Raw genomic sequence first — 26,099 nt, 5'->3', positions numbered from 1 at the left:
GCGAGTGCAAACCCTTCTCCCTCCCTCGCGTTCGGCTTCTTCTCTGCGCGTCACATCGTGTCAAGCAGCGTTCGTGCCGTCTTCGTCTTCAGGTTTGTACTCGCCAGGCCTGCGACTTGCAGCTCCTTGAGCACGAGGAGCAGCTGCTCGTCAGACAACTGGCAGATCAGCTGCAGCTGCACAATCGGAGCTTGCTTCGCCGCTTCGGTCGGTGCGCGCAGGGCGTGTGCAGTGAGAACGTACAAGACTCGGACAGCGTGTGGTACCAGAGGATGATAAAAGTTCGTTGCGCTGAGTTGAGTGGGTGCGAGGGTGCCGGCGTCGTCCCTGGCCACCCGCAGCGCTGCAGGTAAGGAGTGTACTCTGGTGTCGTCGTCACGTGTGCTCACGGCTGCGACGACACGCCGCCAGTACGCGGGCAGCTCCTCACGCCATACGCGGTCCGCCGCACCTTGCAGCTCCAACAGAGACTCACCAAGCGGCATCAGCGCAAGCAGCGTGCTGTGCTGCAGTTGTGGCGCAAGAGACAGGCGCCGAATGGGAAGCGCGATTGGGTCCATCGGGTACGGCAGCACTTCACGCCGACCGTCGCGCCGCGTATGTGAGGCAGCCGTGAGCTGCGCGACTCGCTCAGAGAAGCGGTTCAGTGGCGCAAACGGGAGAAGATGGTGCACCGCCCAGCGAACCTTCGCGTCGGTCGTGGCCCCAGCACACGGCACACCGGCGGCAGACGCGTCAGAGACGCCGCTTTCAGCAGTGGCGCTGGCGTGTCGGTCCGATAGATCGATGAGGACGCGCACGACGCCGGGGATACGACGCAGACGACCCACTCGTTGGTGCACCAGCGCCTCGTAGAAAAGAAGGAAAAGGGTTGCTTGCTCGATAGTGAGCTCGTTGACTGACAGCGGCTGCGCAGCATCGCGCTCCTCTGCCAGCGTGAGCGCGACGGAGAGCAAAGCATCCAAGAGGTCAGTCGTGTCCTGCAGCATCGCGGAGGCGGGAAACGACGGACTGCCCTTTGTCCCCAGCGGCGCCTCAGAGTGCCCGGTCACCTCAGCCGAAGACGCCGACATCACGAAGGGGCAGAGGACGGTGTGGAAGGCGAACAGCACGTCTGCCAAGGAGTGGCGTGCTGTCCAGGTGGATTGCCAGTACTGCAGTACAGCAGGACGAACAAGCACGGGAAAGCGCCGCAGCGCCTCCATCAAGAAGACACAAAGCGGAGCGTTGCTGGGCCGCAGGAAAAAGCACGATGTGTGTCTACGCAGCTCTTCCTCCTGCTGCTGCGTAGACATGCACCGCACACCTCGGAGGCCGCTTGTAATGGATGACGGCGCCTGTTCAGCGGCACCACCACCACCACCACCACTACCCACCCTCATTGAAGGGGACGAGTTCCCTGCAGAGCTCGTGTTTACCGCCCCGCCAACATTCATTTGCTCGCTTGACATTGCCGAGGGCAGTTCCAGAACACCCCACTGTGCCGCCAGGCGGAAGGCCCGTGTGAGTGGTGTCTCAGTCTGCTCATGCTGTCTTTGTCGCAAGACGCTGCCTGACCCACCAGGCGCGCCACTCGCACTGCTGTTACAGCTGATCAACCTTGCTTTCCACCCACCACCTTTCCTTGCCCCTCGGTAAGCGTCCGCCGTGCCAGTTCCACCATGGCGCGCGGCGCTGCTACTTGATGCACCCTCAGGCTGCGGGAAAAGCTCAACCCAATACCGGTGTCCAACCTCTTCCCGGAGCTGCTGTCTCAGCATGGACCCACCGTAGCTGTCGTCCTCTGGCAGCAGCAGCACTGCAGGGCGCACTGTGGAGCACGTGGCAGAAAGCCGTACCTCGTATAACGTTGTGAGGGCGGCGAGCTCATGCAGCAGGAGGTAGAGAGGGTCTTCGCCACGGCGGTGCCGACGGCCTGTGCCCGACGATGAGGCCTGAGCTGCGCCAGCGGCACCACCACAGGTGGAGAACGCAACACGATTATCTGTACAGCACCGCACTATTACGAGCAGGCGCCGTAGCTGTATTTCGTGCCGGTAGTGCGCACCGTCCGCGGCATGTCCATCCTCGCTTTGTCTCAGCTCACTGGAGTCTAGCAGAGCCTCCTCTTCTACCCCCTCGAACCAGCTGCGCACGGCAGCCATGCACACGTGTCGCGCCTCCTCCGCAGTGGTGCTGTAGCGACTGTCCAACGATATGTCGACAACTGCAGACGAGGCTGCATTGGACCGCGTCCGCTTACGAAGCGCGGTCGTATCGCCAGCACCGCTGAGCGAGGAGGAGGAAGCAGCCTGCTGGGTGCGCCAGAGACCCGCGTAACGGTGGCCCTCGCGAGAGACAGCGGGGCCGCCAGAGGAGCCCGCACCCCCCATCGCCCCTGGCATTGACGGACACAACTGCGACTGCTGCTGCTGCTGCTGCTGCTCAGTGGGTACGAGGCTCACGGTGAACACTTGCGCAAATCCTCTGTTTTCGAAGAAGTTCAGGAGCACAGTACGACTGCCGGAAGTAGCAGCGGAGACGAGCGCGGTGCCTGCAATGCCGAGCGGAATGAAATGGCCCCAGCGTGTAGCCCCAAGAGGGTAACGCACCGAAGTCGGCATCGAGACCTCACGCGACAAGTCAATCGCTGCTGTGGAGGATGACTGTGTTGCCTGCGGGGCTGACGCAGAAGCCGCTGTCGCAACCACCCACGCATCCCCGCGCAAGAAAGAGGCGACATCGTCCATCTCAGTCGGCATGAACGTCGCCGAGACTCGGTGCAGCACCCCGTTGAGGTATCCAAGCACGTCAGACATGGGCTACCAACCTGCAACGGCGAGAGAAGAAAGAGATGATGTGGAGTGAGTGACGTTCTGTGCTCTATGGCGGCTGCCCCTGTGAGTGCCTGTGCGTGGATGAGTCGCGCTGGCGGCCAGTGAGTGTATTCTCTCTCCGTCGTAATCCCTCAGTTCGCGGAGCTGGTGCGTCCGGTACGCGCGAATAACTTTACCTTTCATGTGTGTGGGGAGGAGGAGGAGGAGAGGGGGACTCGTGCATGGCCTCACTCGCGGCGGAGCGGTCAGACACATAGGTCACATGGAGAAGAGTGGCGGACAGGAGAGGAGAAAGGTACCGTGTGCGTCAACGACCGCGGCTCAGCCCATGTCACGCACCGGAGGGATTGGTGGGGAGCACATCTCAGCATCCCACCTGGATCCATTTCTCTCCACCCTCGCCGCACGCATAAATGGGGAGAAGGCGCGGTGGAGGGGGAGAAGGCGCGGTGGACAAGCAGCCGTGCCACTTTGTTGTGACGCACACGCACACGCACCTTTGTGGGCTTTGCTCCCTATCGTTCCAACGAGTTTCCGCATTGTGCGTCGTGTCTTGCGTGGGCTCCACCTCTTCACATAATATCGGCACCCCTCTCTCCCTCTTTTCGCTCAACGGCAGCGTGGCAGCGGTGCGGCGCGTGGGCGAAGCTTCAGAGCGCTCTCATATATGCAGAAACCCCCACACGTATGAAGGTAGACCCAAACGGTAGGCGCAGCAGCAGCGGAGAGAAAAGCACCGGTGCAGCCGTGCGCACCCCCCTCTCTCCCCTCTACTCGGCACCGATCGTCTTGTTCACGCAGTGCCACCGCCTGAACAGCAGTGCCCACAGCAGAAATGGGTATCGGCGGTGGCGCCCGAGTAGGCGCAGCAGAGGTGCACCAGTGCGCCACACGTATCGCAGGGGTGCAGCATGTCCTCTTCCCACCGCTCCGCCGCCTTGCCACAGTTGCTGTACGGACTCGCGACGACGCCGTCCAGCTCGCACACGGCGCACACCTGTGTTGTAGTCTCTCTTCCAGCTTGAGACTCATTTAGCATGACAGGGCTCGGCATCAATGATGGTGCAGGGTCCAGGTACTCATGGACGCTGTGACAGCACCTCTGTGCAACGCAGCCGAGGACAGGCTGAACCACAAGACTGATGTCATCTTCCTCCGGCAGAAACGTTGAAGACGCGTTGTACAGTGAGACGCCTGCAGGCTGACGGCCGTCATGCGCTGTGAAACCGGTGGGGCATCTTGCCATGGTGGCTTGCTGAGCAGCGAGCAGTGCAGCGCTCTCCGCCGCCTCCCTTTCCCTGGTGTACGCCGCGTTCACAGCGACCTCGTAATTACTCGTCTCTTCTTCCTGGTCATCCACCTCCATGTACACAGGCCCCCACCTTTCGCCTTGCGGGCTCTCAGCCGCGTGTGTGTTGCTATGCTCTATGCGCAGGGGAAGTGGGGGTTGCGGTCTCACATTGTTCACCATGCCGTTGGTGTGTAGGGGCGCCGCTGTGGATACCGATGCACTAACGATGGAGGGCACCTGTGGTGTACGCCACCACGCGAAGTGCGCCGGGCTGAGATAGGCCTGTAGCTTTTCCGCCGCTGTCATCGTCGAGTCTGCAGTGAGCTGAGGGGCCGAAGTAAAACCTGCCACAGCCTGCTGCATGACTTCAACGCTCAGCGACAGCGGGCGTAGAGCTGGATGTCGCTGTTGCAGCATGTGACGCATAGCTTGCGAAGCCAATCGAGCCGCATCGCTGGTGGCACAGTACTCCTCGAAGAGGAGTTGCCGCGTGTAGTTCTCCAACCTCAGTGCCGACTCGTACTCCACGACAACCTCGTACAGCCTTGTGAAGAGGCTTTCCTCGACTGGCACACGATGCTCGACGGAGCAAGAGGAAGAGGATGTCACTTCCCCCAAGGCGAGGAAGACTAGCGGGTTCACACTGTCCGAGCAGTGTAACTGGTCGGGGGCACGGAGGACCTTCATCACATGGAGGCACAGGAGCAGACGATGCGCGTACTGCAGCTCGCGCCGTCTGCGCAGCCACGCCTGTATGGTGCGCGCTGCCGCTGCCCGGGAGGGCATGAGAGCGCCGCGATGACTCCCACGGGGCTCGCCGAAGGATGACAGCGCAAATTGTGCGCGACGACGCGTGCGTTACAGTCCGCAGTTGCGCGTGATTTGGTTCGTCCAAGCGCCCATTGGGGCGGTACTGCCCTGACCGAGCAGAGGCGCGGGATGGGGTCGAAGGTGGTGGTGGTGGTGACGCAGGAAACGCGATAGGAGATCACAAGGGGGTACGTATGGAGAGGGCTATAGCGGTAGTAGCAGAGGGTTCCCGGTCACACCACGGGGGAGAGGAGGGTTGTGAGTCGAGGGGGCAGGAGGAGGGGGCCATGGGGTTGCTACTCACACCTCCAGCGTTCCCGATCTACCCACGCACATGCCTGCCCACACGTGCGATGGCACAGGTGCGATACAGCAGGGAACGAGACGAGAATTGTCCGCGGCTGTAGAAGCGCAGAGTGGGAGCGGTACCTGCCAGCCCCCCAAAATTATCATGTTAACGTGTGCCTTTCGTTGGAGCCAGCGGCGTTTCCGCACGCACACGCTCACACGCGGCAGTAAATGAGGAGGGAGACAAGCGGGAGGGTGCACGGGAGAAGAGCGCCGAGGATCAGCGGCACAAGACAGGGGTGTGGTGGATCTGTGGGCAGGGGAAAGACAGGCCCAAGAGACGTGCCCCCACGTGTAAGGCGTGGTTATGCAGAGGGTATGTGCCCTCACCCCCTCATCCTCTCTGGTCTGGCCGCGCGATCCCTCTCTCGAAGAGGCGGTCACGCCAACGTGTCGCTGCCGATGGTGCGGGAAGAGCACGGAAGACAGAGAGCGCCGCAGATGTGAGGGCTTTGGAAGAAAGGCGGACGGTGTGCACCGTACTTCGGACGCGCACCTCACCATGTGGCACCGACGCACTGACGAGACACGTGAGTGTCTCTGTACGAGGGGGGGGGAGTGAGAGGGCATCCGCAGAAGAGCAGCCTCAGCGTCGTCCGTCGCGAGAGAGGTAAGCTTGTAGAGAGGAGGAAGCGAAAAGTAGCAGAGAAAGAAGGTGGGGGAAGTTTATCAGCGGCGACCCCGCCCAACGGAGCGGGTGTCTGCGCAGTGCTGCGCGCATATCCACACAAGTGGGTGCGAGACGCTTTGTCGTCGCGAAAGTTGTCGGGATGTCGTACCCGAAGATGTGCTCAGCCATGCTTGGAGATGCGCTCAGCCATGCTTGGAGATGCGCTCAGCCATGCTTGGAGATGCGCTCAGCCGTGCTTGGAGATGCGCCAGCAAACACGACTCTGCAGCGCGTCGCTTTAGTGCACTGCCTCTGCAGGAAGGCCAGACCCTTCAGATTTGTGCGATCGTTCGCTCGCCTGTGAACTCTCAGAAATGAAATGTGCCCGCGGCATACCCCCCTCCCCTACACACACACACCCACACACGCACACGTAGTCGTGCTCATCGTACCGACAAAGATTAACTTACTCTTGAGCACTCTCGTTAGCTCTCACAGACAGACTAGGGATCCCTCGAGGTGAGGTCAGTCCTCTGCGCTACCGTCGCAGCAGCCGAAAATGCGTTGACAGCCGTGTTCTCATCACCCACCTGGTAGAATCTCGAAACTGCGTCAGCAGCGGCTTGTTATTTGATGCCGCCCAGTTCATCTGCCTTGCCGCCCGCCGCATCTGCTCCTGCAGTCGGCGTGCTTCCGCGATCAGCGCCAACCGGCACTGCGGGTGTGTCGATCGCTTCACTTTCGTGGCTCCACGCGGTCGTATCCGGCGTGGTGATGGCCTCGCTCGCACATGGCCCTGCGAAATAGGACGTCACAGCGCTCGAAGTAGAGCGTAGCGCTTGCGATCTCGGCTTCGTTGAAGCGGAACGCCCAAGGGGCAGGTTAGACGCAGCCTCCTTAGAAATGGCGGCGCTCTCGAGTGGCTTCTCTGAGACGTCGTTCTGCCTGCGCTGTAAACCGCGCAGGCGAGTGTATTGTGGGCCCAGAGAGCTCAGCGCCGCAACAGCTTTCTTCTGGCTCTGGAGTACTTCCTCAGCGCTGTACAGCGGCATGTTGCACACCGTCACCTGCTCCGCGGCGACACTGTTGACTTCACTCTCCACGCGGTTGCACAGCTGCTGACTGTAGTAGCGCCACTGAAGGGCGCTGCGAATGACGTCCTCACAAGGGGCGTAGGGCGCGGTGGTAGTAGAGGTGCCGCTGTGAGCCCCTCTGGCAGCAGAGCCACCAGTGCCTGGCGTGGGCCAGCGCAGCAGCGGCGATATTGGCGATGCAAACGTTATTGGGGCCCCAGTACAGTTCGGATACTCAATGGCGCGCAGCAGCACGCATGCGAGAGAGACGGGAATGCCACGTGGGTGGTGCACGCGGCTGCCCACCCCAATCAACGGTGGCGGCATGGCAAGTGCGCGCGGCTGACTTGGCGCGGTACTCTCCGGCAAGGAGGAGCGGAGGAGCAGATCGTAGAGGAGGTCCCAGGCAGGCGGTACTGCACAGTACGACGCGGGTCTGTACTCGTTCAACCGGCGCCACTCCAGTACGCGTGGGATGGGGGTGTTGACAGTGAAGGGGTAAAGAGACCGCGGCTCTGCAGGATTCGGGGTCTCGTGAGTACCGTTGCAGTTTTCTCCCGCCGTGAATGGTTGATTTGCAGATGACAGTGATTGTGACGCATGTGCGCCCGCCGGCTGTTTCCCAAGCTCACATACATAGAAGCTCTTGCTCGGGAGCCGGCGACGAGATACGGCGGCTTCCCAGCGCTGCCGCCAGGTCAGATATGCCCACAAGGCCGACGTGGAGTTGTGGGTGGTGACTGCAGCCTCGGGGCAAGCAATCACATGGATAACCTGCAGAGGCACAGCAAAGTTCAACTGTCGCGAGGTTCTAGGGTTACTTGGCCGCCGCGGAGGTGGTTCACTGCCGCTCGCACGATTGGCCGCCGGCGCTTCGGTACAAAGGGCTGACGCGCTGCTGTTTTCGGCTCTACACGCTTGTTGCGATGAGAGCTCAGGCGAATGCAGCGCCAGAGAGGAGGGCGTGAATCTCGCATACGGCTGACTTACCCCACCGGTGGCACCCCTCACCATGCACAGGCAGTTCTGCACAATGTGAAGGGCCAACACCTCGTAGAGAAGCAGCTCGCTCTGGTCTGCTGCCATAGAAGCGGTGACGCCGGTGAGCAGAAGAAGAGGAGGGCAACGCACTTGGGTCTCTTCGTAGTAGACAAGGAAGCACGACGGCAGACACGGCAGAAGTGATGCGATCGTGCGGGCCGTAGTTGTCAGACGGCGTCGATAGCGCGGCAGCGTCGTCGCGCCACCGCCGCAGCTGTTCCCGCTGAGAATGTCGGAGAGGGACACCAGAAGCTCGTACATGGAGCACGTTGGCGTAGCACTCAGTGCGCCACTCGCGTCGCTGTCACATGATCTCCTCAGCAACTCCTCAAGCCGTCGACGCACCGCAGCAGCCCATACATTGAGGTCAACACTGTACACGTTCTCCGCTATGCACTGGACAGCGTCTTGGTGCTTTGCTTCCTGTGCCGATGCGGTAGTGATGACAGGCGCCGTGGGCGGCAGAGAGCCGGCAGCCTTCCGCTTGAACGGGGCGGAAGCTCTGGCCGAGGCCGCCGCGCCAGTGCCCTCGTCTGCCGGTGCTCTGGCTTTTTCTTCGCCACCAGCCGGTCGGAGTAAGTGGTGATCGCGACTCCGCTCGGTGCAGCGCTCAGTGCCTTTCCTCATTTCTTCCGATGAGACGCTGTTCCCTGTCCTGGAGGCGGACGGAGAGAAGGCGGCAGTCTTTGCCTCTGCAGAGGGGCCGCTGCCACCGCGAAAACGGTGCGCCCCTTCAACGCGCGCTGCCACAGCCTCCACCACGGCTGAGGGGAGTCCGTTCATGCTCAGCTCCACGCGCGTCAGCAGTGGCAAACACACACGCGCCGGAAATCCGTCCGGCACACGATTGATGACATTGTTGTTCAGCCGCAGATCTGCTAGCTGCGTAAAGGAGTAGATGGCACTTGGCACCTCGCAAATTTGATTGTTAGATGCGTACAGCACCCGCAGCTGCATATATTTCTGCCCGCTCGAACTGTTGTTTCGGTGGGCACAGGCGGTGCTGTGCGCCTGCGTGGGGTGCGTGACGATGCGAATATGGTGCTTCTTCAAGGCGTGCACATCATCTGCGGAGAGTAACTCGGCCAGCGCATTTGAGCTCACATCAAGCACGTCGAGCTCCGCTACGTACGGTGACGCCCAGAGCGGCGCCAGTGAAGTGAGTCTGTTGAACCCTAGACGCAACGAGCGCAGGCATCGCAGGGCATCGATCCCAGCGATCGATGCAAGTGCGTTGTGTGTGAGATCAAGCGAGGACACGTGTGCGTAGCAGCGCAGAGGGGAGCTGCGAGGTGTGATTGGTGAGACTTTCGGGCTCGACGTGCTGCGAGCAGACTGGACGACGAGGCTGGTGATTGCGTTCTGCCGAAAACTAACAGCGTGCAGACGCCCGGCCACGACATCGCCGCTGCCGTGAGCGGACGACGACGTAGCCGATGCTTCCTTCTCATCCAGGGATGGTGGGGTAGATGATGCCGGCACGTGCAGACAGGGAAGCGCCACCAGCCCTCGCATGCGCACCTCCAGCCGCCCACCCCCGGCAGCGGAGGCAATTCGTGAAGTTTGAGAAAGAGATACTTCTGGCAGCTCGACGCACAAGACCTCAACTGCTTCCGCTAGCACTGCAGTCGGTGAGTTGGATGTCCGAGACGCCGCGACGGCGGCTGGAGATTCGTCGAAAGCATCGGTGTTGGAACGTAAAGCAGGACACCTGATGCTCGTTTGGTTCTTGTGTGCTCTATTGAACTCAGCACCACTACACACAGACGAGCCTGTGGGTGACTCGCCCGTTGAGCACGCTGCGGAGGAGGCAGCGGCGGCAGAGTTGCCCAACAGCGGTGCTGTTACACTGGGAGACGGAGGCGACTGTGTCATCGCTGCAGCAACGGTCTTCCATTCCCGCTTCACAGAGCTGGCAGGACTCCCGTACGACGCCTTTGACGCCCTTGTGTGAGGAGACGCCTTCAAACTTTCGCGCGGGCCGAGGTCTGCTGCGTACGGATCCTTGTAGAGCCTCGCGGAAGCCGAACTGGACGACGACAGTGCAGTGGTGCTGTTCGGCTCACCAGCGAGGGACCTGTCAACGCTGCTGTTGTGAGTGAAGCCGCCCCGCTTGCTGATTGCCGACCGCAACGCTGACGGCACGGCGGCTGAGACAATCATGCCCCCTTCCGCCTGGGGTACGGCGCCCTTTTCCACCTCATTTCTCCTTGAGGCACCCTTGGCCGCACTCTGCGTCTCCATGGCAAACGAGGGGCTTCAAAAAGCGACGCACCCAGTCCTGCACCACGAGCGGGCGCCTATACAATGCGTCTATAGGTCGCCCCTCACTCTCCGTGTTCCACAACGTCAGGACACAGGTCACTATCGTCCCGCACCGTGGCGTGCCTTCACAAGCCTCTCCAAACGACTGCAGTAAGCCGCGTGAGTGCGCGGCTCGATTTCTTCTAGAGCTGAAACTGTCGTGCTAATGATGTCAGCGCAGCTGCACAGAGTAGCCGCAGCGAGTCTGCGCAAGGGGCTAGCGCTACGATTACCCAGCACGAATGTAGGCAATAGCAGCAAGCGCACCGGAGCAGCAGCCGTGCAGCGAGGTGGCAGCTCTGCCCTCGCAGGTGAGGGAAAGTGGAGAAGGCGGGTTGCAGCGAAAAGCGCCCTTTGTGTCTTTGGCTATGCCGCTTGCTATGGTCGTTGCACGATGACGTATTCCGCTCCAGTAGACTTCGCACTCGCCCAGCATCGCAAGTGCCACCGAGGAGTTACACGCGGAAAACACGATGTCGCACGATAGAGGGGCACGGGCTACGCGATGCAAGGCAGGGGAGCGGCGTGGGCAGAGAACGGACGTAGCGGCGTAGGAAATACCGAGCAAAGGGAGAAGTCCAGAACACCGTGTGCCTGCATGTGTGTGTGTGTGTGTGTGTGTGAGCGATAGAGCTCCGCTGTATTTCGCACCGGCGGCACAGGAAGGAGCAGAGGTGGTGGTGCTCACCTTTGACTTACGAAGATATGACGACGGGGATGATCAGTGTGCTTGCGTATGTGGTCGGTTTCACTTCTGCTGTGCACGTGCGTGTTTCTCGACACCCACGTGTGCTTGAGCGCTACTGTAAAAAGCCCTTGTCCACTGCTCTACCGATAGTGCACTCGAAGTCTTTTCAAAGTCTCTATGACACCGCTGCGGTGCCCAGCGCTGATGTCTGCTGCTCAAGGGAAAGTTGCAGGCGTGCAGGCATATGAGGAAGAGAGGCCGCGGACAGCAGGGAAGAAGTAGCGAAGAGAGAGAGAGATGATGATGATGACCAACAGGAATGACCCGGCATGATGGGGCAGACAAACAAGCAAAGGAATGCGCATGGCCAGTGGGCGGGCAAGGGGCCCTTTCGAGCCTTGACAAGATGCCTCGGTACCCCTCCCCCTGACTGAGCACCGAGTCGTCGGAGAATGCGCTTGCGCACTACACTGACATCACCGCCTGCTGCAAAGTCCAGGCAGTGACACGGGTGCCCCCCGATTTTGCAGTCCACATGCCGCATGGTGCACACAACGACGAGGATTTCCGTACAACTCCGTGGAAGAAGACCTCCAGCAAACACGCACCCAACCGTATTGCAGCAAGGTGGAGGGCGACAGTCTTGGTGACGCGGGGGCGTTGGAGAGAGGGTCCAGTGGCGAGATCAGCAGAAACAGCAGCGCCCAGACCAATCCACACCCACTCGCCAAAGACACAGAAAGTGAGAGGAACCACTTCGTATACACTGTCGATCCGGCAAGCTGCGACGCACGTTGGCCCACTCACGGGTGTGTCGATGATGGGAGAAGCATGTAGGTGGAAGTGTGACGTTCAAGCTCTACAATCCACAGCCCCCATACCAGTGACACAATTGTTACGATGCACTGTAGAGATACGCCAACGAGGCAACTGTTCGAGCGTCTGGCTGATGAAGGAATCAACGTGTTCCGCGCAGAGGCCGAGTCTGCTGCCATTGTCGTCAGAGGTGGCAGTACAAATATCAAGTGAAGAACTAAGGCGGCAGCACCGGTGAGGACAGCAGTGGGCAGCCGCTGCGCGAGTACCGAGTCAGCCACAAGCCACCCAACCACCCCGGCTGGCGGCGACGGCGACAATGGCGTGTTCTGATGCTTCCTTACAGTGGAAGATCTCGTCGTTTCACGCATGGATGGTGTCGCGGATGGTACTGTGTCAGCCACCGCACCCGCATCACCGCTCTCAGAGCCCATAGCACTGCAGGGCAAGTACTGGTTTACCTCGGCCTCCTCGCGCGTCTTCGGCCGAGCAGTGGAAGACGCATGACCACTACTCCAGCTGTAAGCTGCAGTTTCTGGCATGTGGTCTGTAACTACCGGCGCAAATTCCTCATCCGCCACCAGGAGCCCAGCGAAGTCCTGCCGCAAAGTTTCTTCCGCTCTCAGTGCCCATGGCGTAGGTGCGCTGCCATGCTCCTCGGCTTCTGCCGCCATCTCAACCCCGAGGGTCGCGGGTTCATCGGCACCATTCGCGCACGCTGTATGTTCCGAGAAGCCCACGGCTACATCCCGAGGCCACAGCGCAGCGTACGCCTGTCCCATCATCACCGTCCACGCCACCTGCCCGCAGCTGAAGAATGTCTGCTGAAAGCACGACTGTACAAGCCGAGGAAGCCGCGCACAGCTGCCGCTGGAAGCGAGAAAGTCAAGTTCCTGCGCAGCGGCAGTCGAGGATGATGCGGTGTGCCCACCTTCACTCAAACCCCTTCCAACTCCCCAAGCCTCCGCAAGAAGGACGCCACCACTCGCAAGAAGCGAAGTCGTAGCGAACCCGGCGCCAATGGCGATGCTCAGGGGCACTAAAGGAAACCGGCTACGCACCAGCAGGCAGCCATGATGCCACCCGAGTCGCTGGGCGCGCAAGCACAAGTTCAGCGCTCCAACTCGGGCCACATTTTGCAGAACGAAGTGAGTCACCACCACCCCCGCGGCAGTGGACACGTCCGCAGTACCGGTCCAGCGCAGCGCCTGAAATACTAGCCCCGTTATCACAAGTGGCAGAAAGGCAACAAAGGAGGCGAGGAGGCTGATCACCAGCAGGATGGGCTGCCAGAGCAGCGCCAGCCCGCACAGGACGGTGTGTGGGGCATAGAGGAGGCTCATGCACAACGCCAGAGTATAGTCCATAGCCTCTGCGTGAGAACGAGAAAAGATGAGATGGCGCCGGCGACTAGCAGGGCCCGGCTGTCACCCTGATGACAAGTATGTGTGAGCGCCAATACGGCTGCGTGTGTGCTGACTGCAAAGCCGGCGGCAGCAGTCACGAAGAGAGGGAGAAGTGTAACGCACAAAAATGTGAGGGTCGAGAGGTTGGTAAAGGAGAGAAGGTGGGGGCAGATGCGTGTGGATGCATGTAGCATCACTATCGTTATACGCGATGCGTCTGCAGGGTAGGGTGGTGGTGGCTTGAGGGAATCAACGCTAACGGGCGGTGATCACAGAAGACGCGCACCTGCACCCACAAGACTGCGGCTGGCAGACAGACGCACCCACACGGGGCGTGCTGACTCGCCCTCCAAATCCCATTCCGAATAGGTCGCTGTGGAGTGAGTTGGCACGCGCTACACTCACCCCCGGCGCCACCAGTGCAAGAGGTGCATTCGCCGCTCGCATTTCTTTGGCTCTCTGCTGCCTTCTTCGTTGTGAGTGAGAGAGACGGCGGCTCATGTACGAGTTCAGGGAGAAGACTCACGGAGTTGCATCCTGAAACGGGCGGCAGAGGAAGAGGGAAGGAGGATAACGTGGCAAACGACATCTCCCGAGCCCTCCCATCCTTCCGTGCTTGCGTTTCTTTCTTATTTGCCGCATTCTTTTCGGCCCCACAAACATTCCAATATGTGTTAGTTAAGACCTTAAGTATCGATGGCCTGGAGAGCACCACACAGACAGACATAGAGGCGATCATAAAACTCACCGCCGCAGCCAACACATGCGTGTACATGCATTCCCCAGAAGTAACGCAGCAGCAGCAGCAGCAGCAAACATGCATCTCTTGAGAACACGAACTGACGTCACACCAGAAAAGAGAGCCTTTCGGAGAAGGCGGCGAGGGCGTGACGCGCAATTGGAGTTGCAGCGCGCGTTCGAGAGCCCTGCCTTGCGCAGCAAACAATCGACACGACTAGTCATGCTCTTTCAATCACACCCACCCACACACCCACTGTTAGGCGGGCCATAGCGCGCCTCTGCAGCGACAGTCGCAATACGCCGTATAGCGCTGCTGAGCATCAAAGCAGACGCCGAAATAAATATATAAAAAGGCTGCAGCAGACCGCACAACAAGAGCCCCCGTGCACACGGGCGCAGGCACCGGAGAAGTGCGGGGCGAACGGCGAACACGACGTGCGTACGCCGTTAGACGCTGCAAGAGCAAGGAAAGGGGAAAAGGTGGTCGTGGTGAAGGAGTGAAATCCCTTCTGTCACCCTCGATGCCACCGCACATGAGGGCGCCCGAGCACCCGCCCACCCGCGTATGTATCCTACACTGTCCTATGAGCACATCTTGGCGCGGAAGCAAAAAAGAGACCAGAAAGGTACCGGAGAGAAACGAAGGAGCGCAGCGAGGCGCAAACCACCGCGAGGCCCTTTCACAGCTGCGGAGACTGCGCCATTTCTGAAGAAACAAAACGCGAATACATTTTAATGGCTGGGGACACCCCCCCCCAATGCGTGGTATCTCGAGGGTTCAGGAGCCACGCATTGAGGGGGGGGGGGAGAAGCCAGGCTGCCCCCCTCCTCTTCTCCCTGCCAGTGCCGAACCACCGCTGGTGGTGACAGGGCCAAGCACCTACGATGTGGGGAGGTCAGAGCGACCTGCGGCAGTGAAGACGCTTGTGCCACTCATAGGATGGGCAAGGTGTCCGCGTGACTCGAACGCACCCCACCCGACCATCACCGCCTAGTGACGTGGGGAGCCTGAGCCACCCCGAGAGGGATGCACCAGATGGCGAGTGGCATGGTAGGAGCGGCTGTGTGGCAACCTGCGAAGCACATCGGCGGGCAGGGTCTGAGATCGGGGCCGTACAAAGCTGACCGAGTCGGTGCATTGCTGCAACGTGTGTGTACGGCTGCTTCACACCAGGCGATGGGCCCGGTGGCAGGCGGGGGCCGGGACGGTGTTGAGCTCGTGTTGTGTGGCAGCGAATGAGCCTGTGGAAAAAAGCGCACTCAGCTACACTTCATCTCTCCTCTCTCTCGCTCCTCTGCGACTACCGACTCTGCCGCCTTTTACTCCTCCATCTGCTTCACGCGCACATGACCGGCGCGTAGCGGACTTGAGATTTGAAAAGAGGAGCATAGAAGACTGGAGAGAGCGAAAGGCGGACGGTGTGAGAGAGTCGGGAGTACCCTGAATGCCGCTTCGATCGTTCGGTAGTGCTTACACGAGTAGGTGTTCCGAGCTCCCTTGCGGCAGCACAAAGACCCACGATACCAGCGACCCAAGCACCGACCACCCAGTGGAGTGGAGCGCAGAAAAGGAGAGGGGCGGATGCAACGGTAGAAGCCGCCACAATCCCTCGCCTCGTACTCACCGCCCGCCCACCATCGCAAATGCACGTCCGTCGCCTCAGCTGCCGTCGCGCACGAGTCGTGCGCAGCGGATATCCCCGCCCTGCTAAGTGTACCCCTTCGCCCCTTCAGGATTCAAGAAGGGGTGGCGTAGCGCCTCCGCGGACGTCATGCGCTGTGCCGGGTCGTACCGCAGCAACGAGAGCAAAAAATCCACGCCGCTTGCCCCTGTGCGCTGATAGAGGAAGTCCGAGAGACTCGACGGGGCCGGCACCCCGGGCATCCCGTAGCACGGCTCCGACGCTGTTGCGACATTCGAGTCTGTCGCACCATTAACTGACGCTTGTGGTGTACATGAACACGGCCCGGCAGGTGGCTGCACGTTGAGGTCCTTCTGCTCATCAGTCGTTTCGGTGTCACCGTTCGCCTTGCCGTCGCCGCTGTCCTGCAGAAGACGCTCGGGAGGGCTGATGGACTGGGCTACGCAGCGGAAGAGTGCTGCATCACGCACCTGCGGTAGGTGGGCCAGCACCTCGTCGGGGTAGTAGAGGGGGTGAGCGATAGACCGCCACTCGTCCAGGGATGGCGTGCCGAGGTGGAGGAACATGCGATTCAGTCGGTGCATCACGCAGTAGTCGTCCTGAACAATGACATTGCCGGAGAAGGAGCGCAGCGTTCCCACGCTGAGAAAAAACTCGCCTGTGAGCATTTCATAGAGGATGGCGCCAACAGCCCACATGTCCACCGACGTTCCATAGTGCTGCAGTAACATCATTTCGGGTGCGCAGTACACCGGTGTTGTGGGCCCCGGGGTGAGCTCCTCTCGCTGCTCCTCTGCACTGCGCAGACGCAACGTGCCAATGTGCCGCGCAGAGCCGAAGTCGCATAGTTTGACATCCGGGACGAGCGGTGGCGGTGTAGACGCGGCGCACTTGTCCTCCTCGTCTTCGTCCATCTTCGCTGAACCTTCCTTGTCCACGGCGCCCGCTTGCCGCTCTTGCGAGCAGAAGGTGCCTGCTGCCACTCTACTACTGTCTTCATGGCGCTGAAGCACGCATTCCTGTACCCCGGCAGGCGCGTGTGGGCAGCGCCGACACGTCTCGCAGTGTATCCGATGAATGGCGGACGCCAGCTCATCGCCGGTCAGTTCATGATGCAGCGCCACTGAGTTTTGACAGAAAAATTGGCACGACTCCAGTGTACCAGGTCGGTGTCTCTCTTGAGTTACACCCTCCTCCTCTTGTGGGTGAGGGCTGTGAGGGGCGTGCACCCAACAGCCCGCAGCCTCACCTGCGGTCCTAGAAGAGCCCATAGGCGGGCAAACACACCGAAGTGGGCGTCCCAGTCCGAGCGGCTCCACGAGAATGTTCTCTGGTTTCACGTCACGGTGGACGATTCCGCGGGAGTGCAGGCAGTGCAGCGCCTCGACGAGGCCTCGCAGCATTCGCCGCACATAGATCAAGGGTATGTGTCTCGGCGGCGTCGACACCGGTTTGAGTGCACCGGCCCCAGCAGCTGCACACCACGGCGGTGCCGATGATTTCGCTCGGTCACAGTAGAAGGCGTTCAGAAAGGTTCGCAAGTCCAGCGGCACGTACTCGAGCACCAGCGCTGCCCGCACATGATCACGTGGCACCACGTGAAGCAGTTTGACAATGTGCGGCGAGCACTGCTGAGCATGGCGCTGCACGCTCACCTCACGCAGCACGTGTGGGTGGTTCATCGTGTCCTTCAACTTCTTTGTGGCGATAATTCGGTCGGTCAGCGTCGCCGCTTCACCATCGATGGCGCGGTAGAGAGAGCCATAATTGCCGCTGCCGATCTGTTCAATGACGGTGAAGCGCGAGCCAAGGTGATCGCCCATGACGATTTTGGTATTACACCCCACGTGGGCTCTTGCCGCTAAAATAAGGTCCCGGAGTACGTACACCGCAGCCTGGGAACACCTCCCTTTGGCTTTTTGAGAAGCGCGGCGTTGGGCACCGACTACTGTAGTGTTGCGGAGGGGGGGGGGGAGGAGGAGGCGGGGTAGCCACTAAAGACGCGTGAAGCAGAGGAAAGTCGCTCCAGTACGCAGACTGACGTTTGTGTCAGGCAAGCGCTGGCGCCCTTTACCCGATGTGCAGCGTGAAGGAAACGGCGCAAGTCAACACAGACACCCCCCGCCCTCTTCCTCACTCGGTTAATCGGTCTTCTCTACACAAATCGCTGAGCAAAGCCGCGCGAGTCATCCAGGGCAAAAGGAAAGCAGGGCCGGGGAGAGGCACCGATAATTTTCTGCGTGCGCCACCAGCGTCGAGGGAGAGCCCGAGACAGACACAAGCGTGGAGCGGCTCAAATTAAAAGGAGAAGAGAAGCTGAGAAAAAGGCCACGCCTTTTGGGCAAGTGGTGCGCCGCTTTGCCTCCTTGCACCGGGTGCACCACGCGATAGACGGCGGCACCGATGCCACGCGATGAGAGACCAGATTACCAGAAGGTTAACAGGGAAGGAAAGAGAGGCGGTGCCTCGATACACCGATCTCAGGCGCTAGGAAGGTCCACTTACACGCTCGCTGTACAACCCCTCACCACAGCCGCAGCTGCACCCTCGGTAGGTAAAGTAGCACAGGAAAGAAATGAAGAGTAAATTGCGCAAGAAGTCAAAGTTTTGTTTGTGAGAGGCGGTAGGCGCACTCGCGTCGGTGCCCTCGTAAGCACGGACAGCACACAAAGGCTCACACGCTTCACCCAGCAGACGAGCCGCGTACAGTGTGGAAGCACACAGGTAGAGAAAAGCGCCAACCAGAGCCACCAAGTGGTCGTTTCAGCCCCCCTTTTTAAGGGCAGAAGAGGGGGAAGGGCCACTGCGTAGGCGAGTGCGTATCACTGATGCGCAGCGTCCGGAAGTTCTCCCCGATAGCGATAATGAAAGAAAGAGATGGAGGCGAGTCGATTAAGTACGAACGCTGACGTCACTTTCCCTTCGCGGAGGTGGCGGCGAGGGAGGAAGGGTGAGATGCGGCGAGGGTACGGACTTTCAAATGGTTTAATGAACTCCCGAGCGTAGTGGTGTTCTTGCGCAGTTAGTGAACACAGGTGACTGGGGGAGGTGAGACGCGTGTGCGTACGTTCTCTTCTGCAAGCGCTATCGGGGCGGGTTTGCGATGAGGGGGGGGGGGGAAGTTGAGCCCTCCGTGGGCCACTGTTTGCGGGTGGTCGATTAGTGTGTGTGTGTGCGGGGGAGGGGGGAGGGAGGGAGGGAGGGGTGGCGCTGAGAGAAGAGATGGAAAGGGGGTCAGGCGCTAACCACAGAGGCAAGGGAGGAGTAGCGGAGCGCAGTCAGTGAATGGTATTCGTTTTGGAGAGAGTAGGGCTACGCCGACACGGGCTTCAGCGAGGTCGGATAGGCGCCGACGCGTCAGACTGCCGTGGAGGCAACTTTGGTACCACGCACGAGGCACAGCTGCAGTGCACACGGGAAGAGGCGAAGGGGAGGGAGCAGTGAAAGCGAAGCGTAGGAAAGTTGCTTGCGGCGGGAAAAGAGCCGACAAGCGCAAACAAGCTCGCCTGCATACGCGAATTCCCGAATCCTCCGAGACTGGGGCAACGTGCGTGCCACTGCAGAACGAACTCGTTATGGCGCCTTGGTCATACGCGGTGACATACAGGCGCTGGGAGGAACCCTTTGCGATGAAGAGAGCACAAGACGCCGGCGAGCACGGAGACTGCAGTTAAGCACTTCTGTGCCCGTACACACACCCACAGACATACTTCCGCTGTTTACCTTTTCAGCACCCTGTCCGCTCCCTCCCTCTAGGCGTGCTAGCATGGCACAAACCTCCAGCGCCTTTTTGGGAGGAGCCGGCGCTGCCATTCCGTGCAGCCAAACAAGCAATAACACCCACGACAAGAAAGGAGCGCAGCCGCGAGGCTGTCGCCAGTGTGAGTGAGAGAAGGAGAGCGAGAGATGATAAGACGCGCGAAAGCGCCAGCAGTTGGGGGTGGGGTGGAGGGGCCCTGGATTGCTAGCAGCGGTGCTCCAGCGCGAAGAAGATGTTTTGTTGTACGGGGTGGAAAAGGGGCGATTCTTCAGCGATTGAGAATTCTCCTTTCCCTTGTGAGGATGCTGATCGCCACTGTGGTGTATCGGTGTGCCCCGCCACCCCACACAGCGGTGGAGCAGAGCGACTCCAAAAGGAGGGGAAACAGAAAAGGGCGTGTCGCGGGGCGCTGAGAAGGCGACACGGTGGACAGCGCGGCCTTCGCACCATACGCGAAGAGAAGTGACTTTCCACAGGCTCATTCGCTGCCACACAACACGAGCTCAACACCGTCCCGGCCCCCGCCTGCCACCGGGCCCATCGCCTGGTGTGAAGCAGCCGTACACACACGTTGCAGCAATGCACCGACTCGGTCAGCTTTGTACGGCCCCGATCTCAGACCCTGCCCGCCGATGTGCTTCGCAGGTTGCCACACAGCCGCTCCTACCATGCCACTCGCCATCTGGTGCATCCCTCTCGGGGTGGCTCAGGCTCCCCACGTCACTAGGCGGTGATGGTCGGGTGGGGTGCGTTCGAGTCACGCGGACACCTTGCCCATCCTATGAGTGGCACAAGCGTCTTCACTGCCGCAGGTCGCTCTGACCTCCCCACATCGTAGGTGCTTGGCCCTGTCACCACCAGCGGTGGTTCGGCACTGGCAGGGAGAAGAGGAGGGGGGCAGCCTGGCTTCTCCCCCCCCCCCTCAATGCGTGGCTCCTGAACCCTCGAGATACCACCGCATTGGGGGGGGTGTCCCCAGCCATTAAAATGTATTCGCGTTTTGTTTCTTCAGAAATGGCGCAGTCTCCGCAGCTGTGAAAGGGCCTCGCGGTGGTTTGCGCCTCGCTGCGCTCCCTCTTTCCTGCCCAGGGAGACGCGTGCGAGGAAGGAGAGGAGGACACAGAAGCCATAGGCGAGTAAGTCCTCGTCGAACACGTAGTGAGTTCCCCACCGACCACCTTCCATCCTCCCCACGTTTTACCCAAGAAGGACTAATGAGGGATACGAGGCGGAGAGAGGGATGACATACGAACCAGGTAACGACTGGAGCCTATCCGCCCTCGACGCACACTTGGGCGCGTTCACATCAGCGCTTTCCCGTTGTGTCAACACTTTGGATTTCGTCCAGCTGAGAAAGGTGGTAGAGCGTGGGTTTGCACTTGTTGGCCTTTCCTGCAGGACACACGTAGAGGAGAGCGCTCACGGAGACCAGCCCACCTTTGCTTGTATGAATATCCGTGCGCGTGCGCCCTGGCATGCACGGGTCTATCGATAGGGCCGAAGAGGAGGAGAGCAGAAAAGCGATTACAAATGTGAAGGAGAACACTAGAGTCGCACCAACACTCACAAAGCGCAGACACACCGCACGAGTGTATGTGTACCCCGCACCTCCATGAAGGTAGCTCGAAGAGTCATCGTCGTCGCCGCGGTGCAGGTACGGGGAAAGAAGCGGTGCTACCTCCATGCGCCGTCGGATTACACGCGTGGGGGAGTGACAAAACGCAGTCGAGTGCGTCTAACGCGCCGAGTCCACTGAGGAAGGAGCGCACAGTGGAGGTGCACACGCAACAGACACACGCGCGTTGGGAGGCGCTCGCCTCACATCGTAGCGCAGAGAAGAGTAAGGAGAACAGCCTCACCGAGTCGCAGGGCGTAGCAGAGGAAACGACAGCAGAGAACGGCTGCACGTCGCTCAGCAGCCGTGCTGCACGTTTAGGCGTCTTCGCTGCTTGTGGAGTCATCGAAGTTGGTGTACTGGCGCATTACCGTGGGTGCGCGCTGCGGCAGGCTTTGCCGAGAACCTCGAAGACTCAGTGCTTCCACTCTTTCCGTCGACGAAGAAGACGAAGTTGTACTCCTCCCGTGCCGAGGAACGGAGTCAGAGAGCTGCTCTGCTTGTTGCTGCGTCCCCACACCTCGGCCGTGGGCAGAGGTGCTCACAAACACTCGGCGCGGCGTAGCGCGCAGTTCATCAGGTGCGTCTTGCCGGTAGTGCAGTACTGTTGCAGCAGGCCCCGCAGCGGGGGTTGTGAAACTGGTTCCTCGTGACCCTAGCGTGTCGCTCGACGTATTCACGTTCGTAACCTGCATGGCAGCGTCATCTGCTTTGTTTTCACTAGCGGGAACGGCTGTGTGTAGCGCTCCGGGGGGTCTAAAGGGCTGCGGCTCAAATGCCTCACCTCGTTCCTTGTTCTTCTCCCGGCGCCCCTCACCGTTGTCTTCTTCAGCGTCTTCGTCCCAGTTATTCCAGTTTGGGTTGTAGGGGGGGAGTGCAAAGTCTCTCGCAGTGGCCGCCTGGCTTATACGTGTGGCCCGCAGGTGTTCCACGTCGACGCTCACTTTCTCCGTCATGGTTGCTGGCTTGACTCCCTCTGTGTCGGAGTTGTGCTGCGACATCGCCTGTACGCGATCGTCACTGCTGTCCATCGACTCGGCCCTTTGCGATGCGCTTTTCAGCTCACCTTTGCTGAGAAAAGGCGGCTGCTGCGGCTGTGACGGGGACGCCTTCGCCACTGTTGCGCCGCGTGACGCTGGTGTCCCCTCCTCTGACGACCCAGAAGAGCCCTGCCCCCAGGCGGCGGACGTCTTCACTGCCCGTCGTTGCCCCAACGATGATAGCGGGAGGTTGTGCCGTCGGCTGCTTTGGTTTGGCGATGCCTCGCTCGTCAGCGTGATTGCGGTGGTCAAGTCGCTTGACACGTCGTCGGTGCGCTCCTCGGAAGGCGTTGCACGCCGGGCGGGCACCACACGCTCTTGCGTCCCTTCCCCGCCATCTTCGCTTGAGTCACTGTCAGATAATGAGGAAGACGAGGTGATGGTGGTGAATTCTCGAATCGCGGTGCACTGGCTGACAGTGCCGACTGCCGAGGCCTGCGTCGAGGCCTGTGCCGGCGCAGACAGCTGCTCCACCGTTTCCGTTGCTGCCGTGGCAAGTTGTGGTACCGACACCGAGCTTGCAGTCCCGGCGGAGGTGCGTCGCAGCCCCGCTGCCGCACCAGGGCTATCTACAAAGGCTTCCACAGCATCGTCGCTGCTCGCAGACGCAGCGCTGTGATCTGCTGGTTCGACGAGAGAGTGCAAGCGCTCCTCCTGCTCACCAGAGGGCCGCACAGAAGACACCCCGCTGAGATGCAGCGCTTGCCGCTCTCCGCTGCCCTCCTTGCTGCTGCTGCTCCTGCTGCCAGAAGACGCACGTTGGCGATCCTGCAGCTCCTGCAAAGAAGCTCTAGAAATATTTGCCAGCGGCGGTGCTGCAACTGCGGCTGCCCGCTGTGGCTGCGGCTGAGCGGGTGTGCCGACTACCGATGTGTGCGGCGATGTGCGCACGCCGGAGGAGTTAGGCTGGTGCGCGGACGGGGACGACGAGATCGCCTCTGCCACAGGAACCATATCCGTGCTTGCCGTACGGGCTTGTGACATCCCCAGCTCGCTGAGCGAGCGCTCTCTAATTGAGCCGGCAGTCACCATGGCCTGCAGTGCTCGTATTGCTTCCTGGAGAAGCTTCATGTCTTGCTGCGTGCGTTGCTGCACCGCCGTGAGACGCATGACCTCTTGTTGCATGGTGCCCAAGCACTGGCAGTTGCCTGCCTGCGTGTCTGCATGAGCTGCGAGTTCCTGCGCCTGCCTGCTTAAGGACTGAAGACTGGCCTCGAGAACCTTAACCTGGAGTTCCAGTTTCGCGGACGCTTGCTGCATGGTGGCCAGTTGCTGTGGAACATCAGCCATACGCTGCTGCGACTTCTCTGTCGCCTCTTCGACCGCCGCCACTCGCTCTGTCACCCCCGACACACACTCGTTCAGAGCGGTGAAGAGGCGTTTCTGAACTCCACTAACGTGGTGCTGCACGGCATCCTTCAGGTAGTCCTGCACGCGGGCACCCATTTCGTGAAGGTGCTTCTCACACTCCACCAGTTTCTTCCTAAGGTCCTGCGTCTGAGCCTCCGCCAGCTCCATCAGTTCCGTTGACTTTCTCTCGAGCTTCTTCACCGGGGCCATCTGCGCATCTACCCGAGATTCCAACGACCGTAACTCGTCTGCCACCTGCTGCTTCTGCCGCCTCTCTACCTCAAGAACCTGCGTGCGCTGGCTATCGATGGAGCCGCGTAGGGTAGTCGTTTCGGCGGAAATAGAAGTGAGGCTACGGTCAGCGTCGTCGAGGCGCCGCTCCAGGCGGTGCACCTCTGCACGCGCATCACTGCTGACTTGCTGAGCTCGAGATGCCACGTTGTGCGTTACCTCCGCGCGCTCTGTCAGTTCACGCTGCACCGTCATCTGATCCTTCACGTACTGCTCCTGTTGCTGCCGCCATAGTCCCAGGCGGTTTTCCTGTCCAGCAACCCGCTGTTCCAGCTGCGCGAAGAGGTGGGTGTGGCGCTGGAGGACAGCCTCGTTGGTGTCGAAGTGGGTGCGCATCTGCTGACCTTCTGACTTGCAGGCCTCCAGACCTTCCTGTACTCTCTGCACTGCATCAACACCTCGCTGTGTCGATCTCTCGCAACTGTCAATACGATTGGCAAATGATATCACCTGCTCAGCACTGCGGTCTGCCAGCTTCTCCACTCGTGTGCACATCGCCCCCGCAGCCTCTATGTGGCTCTCCAGGCGACCCGCCTGCCGCTTACAGGCTTCCACTTCCGCTCTTAGTCCCTCTGCAGTAGCAATGGCATGCAGCTGCGCTTCGATAGCAACGAGGCGATTGTCACGATCTGTAAGTGCGTGCTCTACCTTCAGTGTCCTCTCCGAAGCACCGGCCGCCTGGACGATGGCCCGCTCTGTTGCCTCGTTCGCCGCCACTATTGTGGCCTCTATGTGGCGCACGGTCTCATACGCGGAGTCTGCCTTGCGCTCCACACGATCGATAGACGAAGTGGCAACTGCTTCCTTGGACTCTAGCGCATGAAGTCGTTCCGTCGTTGTCGTAGTAAGCATTCGGCACTCTGCCTGGCACGTTCGCACACAGTCCGCCACCCTCTCCTCCATTGCATGCGCAGCTGCTTTGGTTTGTCGAAGCTCCGCGCGGAGTTGCTCGAGGGGTTCTGTGGCGGTCTTCATAAGCGAGGACGCTGACGCCTCCCACACCTCCTGGACGGTCCTCCGTATTTCGCCCTTCACCTTCAGGCCTTCCTCACGGATCAGCGCCTTTGCTTGCTGTAGTTCACGCTGATCGTCGCGCCGCATCTCAACTAGCCGCAGCAGCTCAGCGTCCAGACGCTGAGAAAGAGTAGCCCGCTCCTGCTCGAGCTGCCGACTGCAATCCGCGCGGGCTGCGCTGCTTTGCGACATGGCCACGTCCACCCGCTCCTCCAGTTGCCGAGCCGTTTCCTGCATTTCTTCGCGCAGCTGAAATTGGCTTGTGTCGCGAACCTTACCGGCGCGCATGGCCTCCTCTAATTGCCGCTGCATCACAAGACGACCTTCGTTGCTCTCCTTCCACTGCGCCGCCATTTTCTCCTCTACAGCTGACACATCCGAGTGAAGGGCCGCATCACGCCGGTGAACTTCGACCAACACGTCTTCCTTCCACTGTCGTCCCATCGCGATCAGCGTCTCGTACCGCCGATCTCGCTCAGCAGCGAGCTCAGCGCGCAACTCGATCAGCTCACGCATGGCGCGACTAAGTTGCTGCTGCAGCTCTTCCACGTTCGCGACGGGTAACGGCGCTCTATTGTTTGGGTCTCTGTACCAGTGCCCAGTAGGGTAGTCGCCACCTCTCGTGTCGGTGGTCTTGTAGGGGTAAGTGCCTGTCCCTTCTCGTACACCGCTGCCGTAGCAGCGCCGTTGCGTGAGGGCAACTTCAGCTGCCTGAAGCATCTCCAGTGCAGGTCTAGAGAAGGAGGACATTTTGCTCTGCGGCTTGCCCTCCGTGTATGTTTAGGTATATGTGCGCAATGCCCCCCCCCCCCTGGAATGCCACTGACCTACGGATGGTGGCACGATGGGCGCCTATTCGCTTTCTCTACAGCTGGCCAAAAAAGGCGTTTTATGGCACTGTGCGTGCGAGTGTGCGTGTGTGTGTACCGGTCAGGGAGACACGGGTTGGGGCGTGGCGGAGACTTGTAAATATGACTGTAGATAGAGAAGACGCGTAACACGCTTCAGGCAGTCGCGAGTGCAGGCTTGCGTCTGCGAGGCAGGACAGAGAGATAACAGAAGGCTGGCGTAAAGGCAATGGACATGCGTCTTCCTCCCCTGTAGAGATGTCGCGAGGAAGAGGACGCAGTGGACGGCTCACTCAACCACGGACGGAAGGCTCGAGTCACGCGCACCAGCGTCCTAGTATTCACGTCAGGAGGCGTTTCGCTTGATGCGTAAGTTCTCGGAAAATCAGTTCGAAAAGCGCAGAAAAGAGGAGGGGGAGGGGGGGGCGAGAGCCAACGGGCAGCATCAAAGCAAATTGGGCGATTCGTGTCATTGGTGACCAGGAAGAAGGCCCGCAGGAGGTACGCAGGGGTGTTTGTTGTCGCCCGTGTACTCACAGCACATCGGCCTAGAACGAAACGTAGCCGAGGGGTGCAGCCGCTGCGGATCACGCT

The 26,099-nt window shown here is 60.4% G+C and overlaps 6 protein-coding genes across 6 annotated transcripts, besides 2 other annotated features; all 6 read right to left on the bottom strand.

Moving 5' to 3' along the window:
* Positions 1-50: 50 nt before the first annotated feature.
* Positions 51-2,798, bottom strand: LPMP_120190 (hypothetical protein; the record flags this gene model as incomplete). Its single annotated transcript, XM_010698698.1, has 1 exon — positions 51-2,798. The coding sequence occupies one exon, from the start codon at positions 2,796-2,798 to the stop codon at positions 51-53; it is 2,748 nt and encodes a 915-aa protein (XP_010697000.1).
* Positions 2,799-3,609: 811 nt separating this feature from the next.
* Positions 3,610-4,893, bottom strand: LPMP_120180 (hypothetical protein; the record flags this gene model as incomplete). The annotated part of the gene is made up of 1 exon (XM_010698697.1): positions 3,610-4,893. One exon carries the CDS (start codon positions 4,891-4,893, stop codon positions 3,610-3,612), a length of 1,284 nt encoding a protein of 427 aa, XP_010696999.1.
* A 1,608-nt stretch (positions 4,894-6,501) lies between these two features.
* LPMP_120170 (leucine-rich repeat protein, putative) lies at positions 6,502-10,233 on the bottom strand (the record flags this gene model as incomplete). The annotated part of the gene is made up of 1 exon (XM_010698696.1): positions 6,502-10,233. The coding sequence occupies one exon, from the start codon at positions 10,231-10,233 to the stop codon at positions 6,502-6,504; it is 3,732 nt and encodes a 1,243-aa protein (XP_010696998.1).
* A 1,551-nt stretch (positions 10,234-11,784) lies between these two features.
* LPMP_120160 (hypothetical protein) lies at positions 11,785-13,164 on the bottom strand (the record flags this gene model as incomplete). Its single annotated transcript, XM_010698695.1, has 1 exon — positions 11,785-13,164. One exon carries the CDS (start codon positions 13,162-13,164, stop codon positions 11,785-11,787), a length of 1,380 nt encoding a protein of 459 aa, XP_010696997.1.
* Positions 13,165-14,672: 1,508 nt separating this feature from the next.
* Positions 14,673-15,198: a repeat region.
* Positions 15,199-15,652: 454 nt separating this feature from the next.
* On the bottom strand, positions 15,653-17,410 carry LPMP_120150 (protein kinase, putative; the record flags this gene model as incomplete). Its single annotated transcript, XM_010698694.1, has 1 exon — positions 15,653-17,410. One exon carries the CDS (start codon positions 17,408-17,410, stop codon positions 15,653-15,655), a length of 1,758 nt encoding a protein of 585 aa, XP_010696996.1.
* Positions 17,411-19,855: 2,445 nt separating this feature from the next.
* Positions 19,856-20,337: a repeat region.
* A 942-nt stretch (positions 20,338-21,279) lies between these two features.
* LPMP_120140 (hypothetical protein) lies at positions 21,280-25,173 on the bottom strand (the record flags this gene model as incomplete). Its single annotated transcript, XM_010698693.1, has 1 exon — positions 21,280-25,173. The coding sequence occupies one exon, from the start codon at positions 25,171-25,173 to the stop codon at positions 21,280-21,282; it is 3,894 nt and encodes a 1,297-aa protein (XP_010696995.1).
* Positions 25,174-26,099: the final 926 nt, after the last annotated feature.

This window comes from Leishmania panamensis (assembly GCF_000755165.1).
Source record: "Leishmania panamensis strain MHOM/PA/94/PSC-1 chromosome 12 sequence".
Classification (NCBI taxonomy): domain Eukaryota; phylum Euglenozoa; class Kinetoplastea; order Trypanosomatida; family Trypanosomatidae; genus Leishmania; species Leishmania panamensis.
Note: the sequence above shows the minus strand (reverse complement) of the source record. Positions and strands in the feature narration are given on the sequence as shown.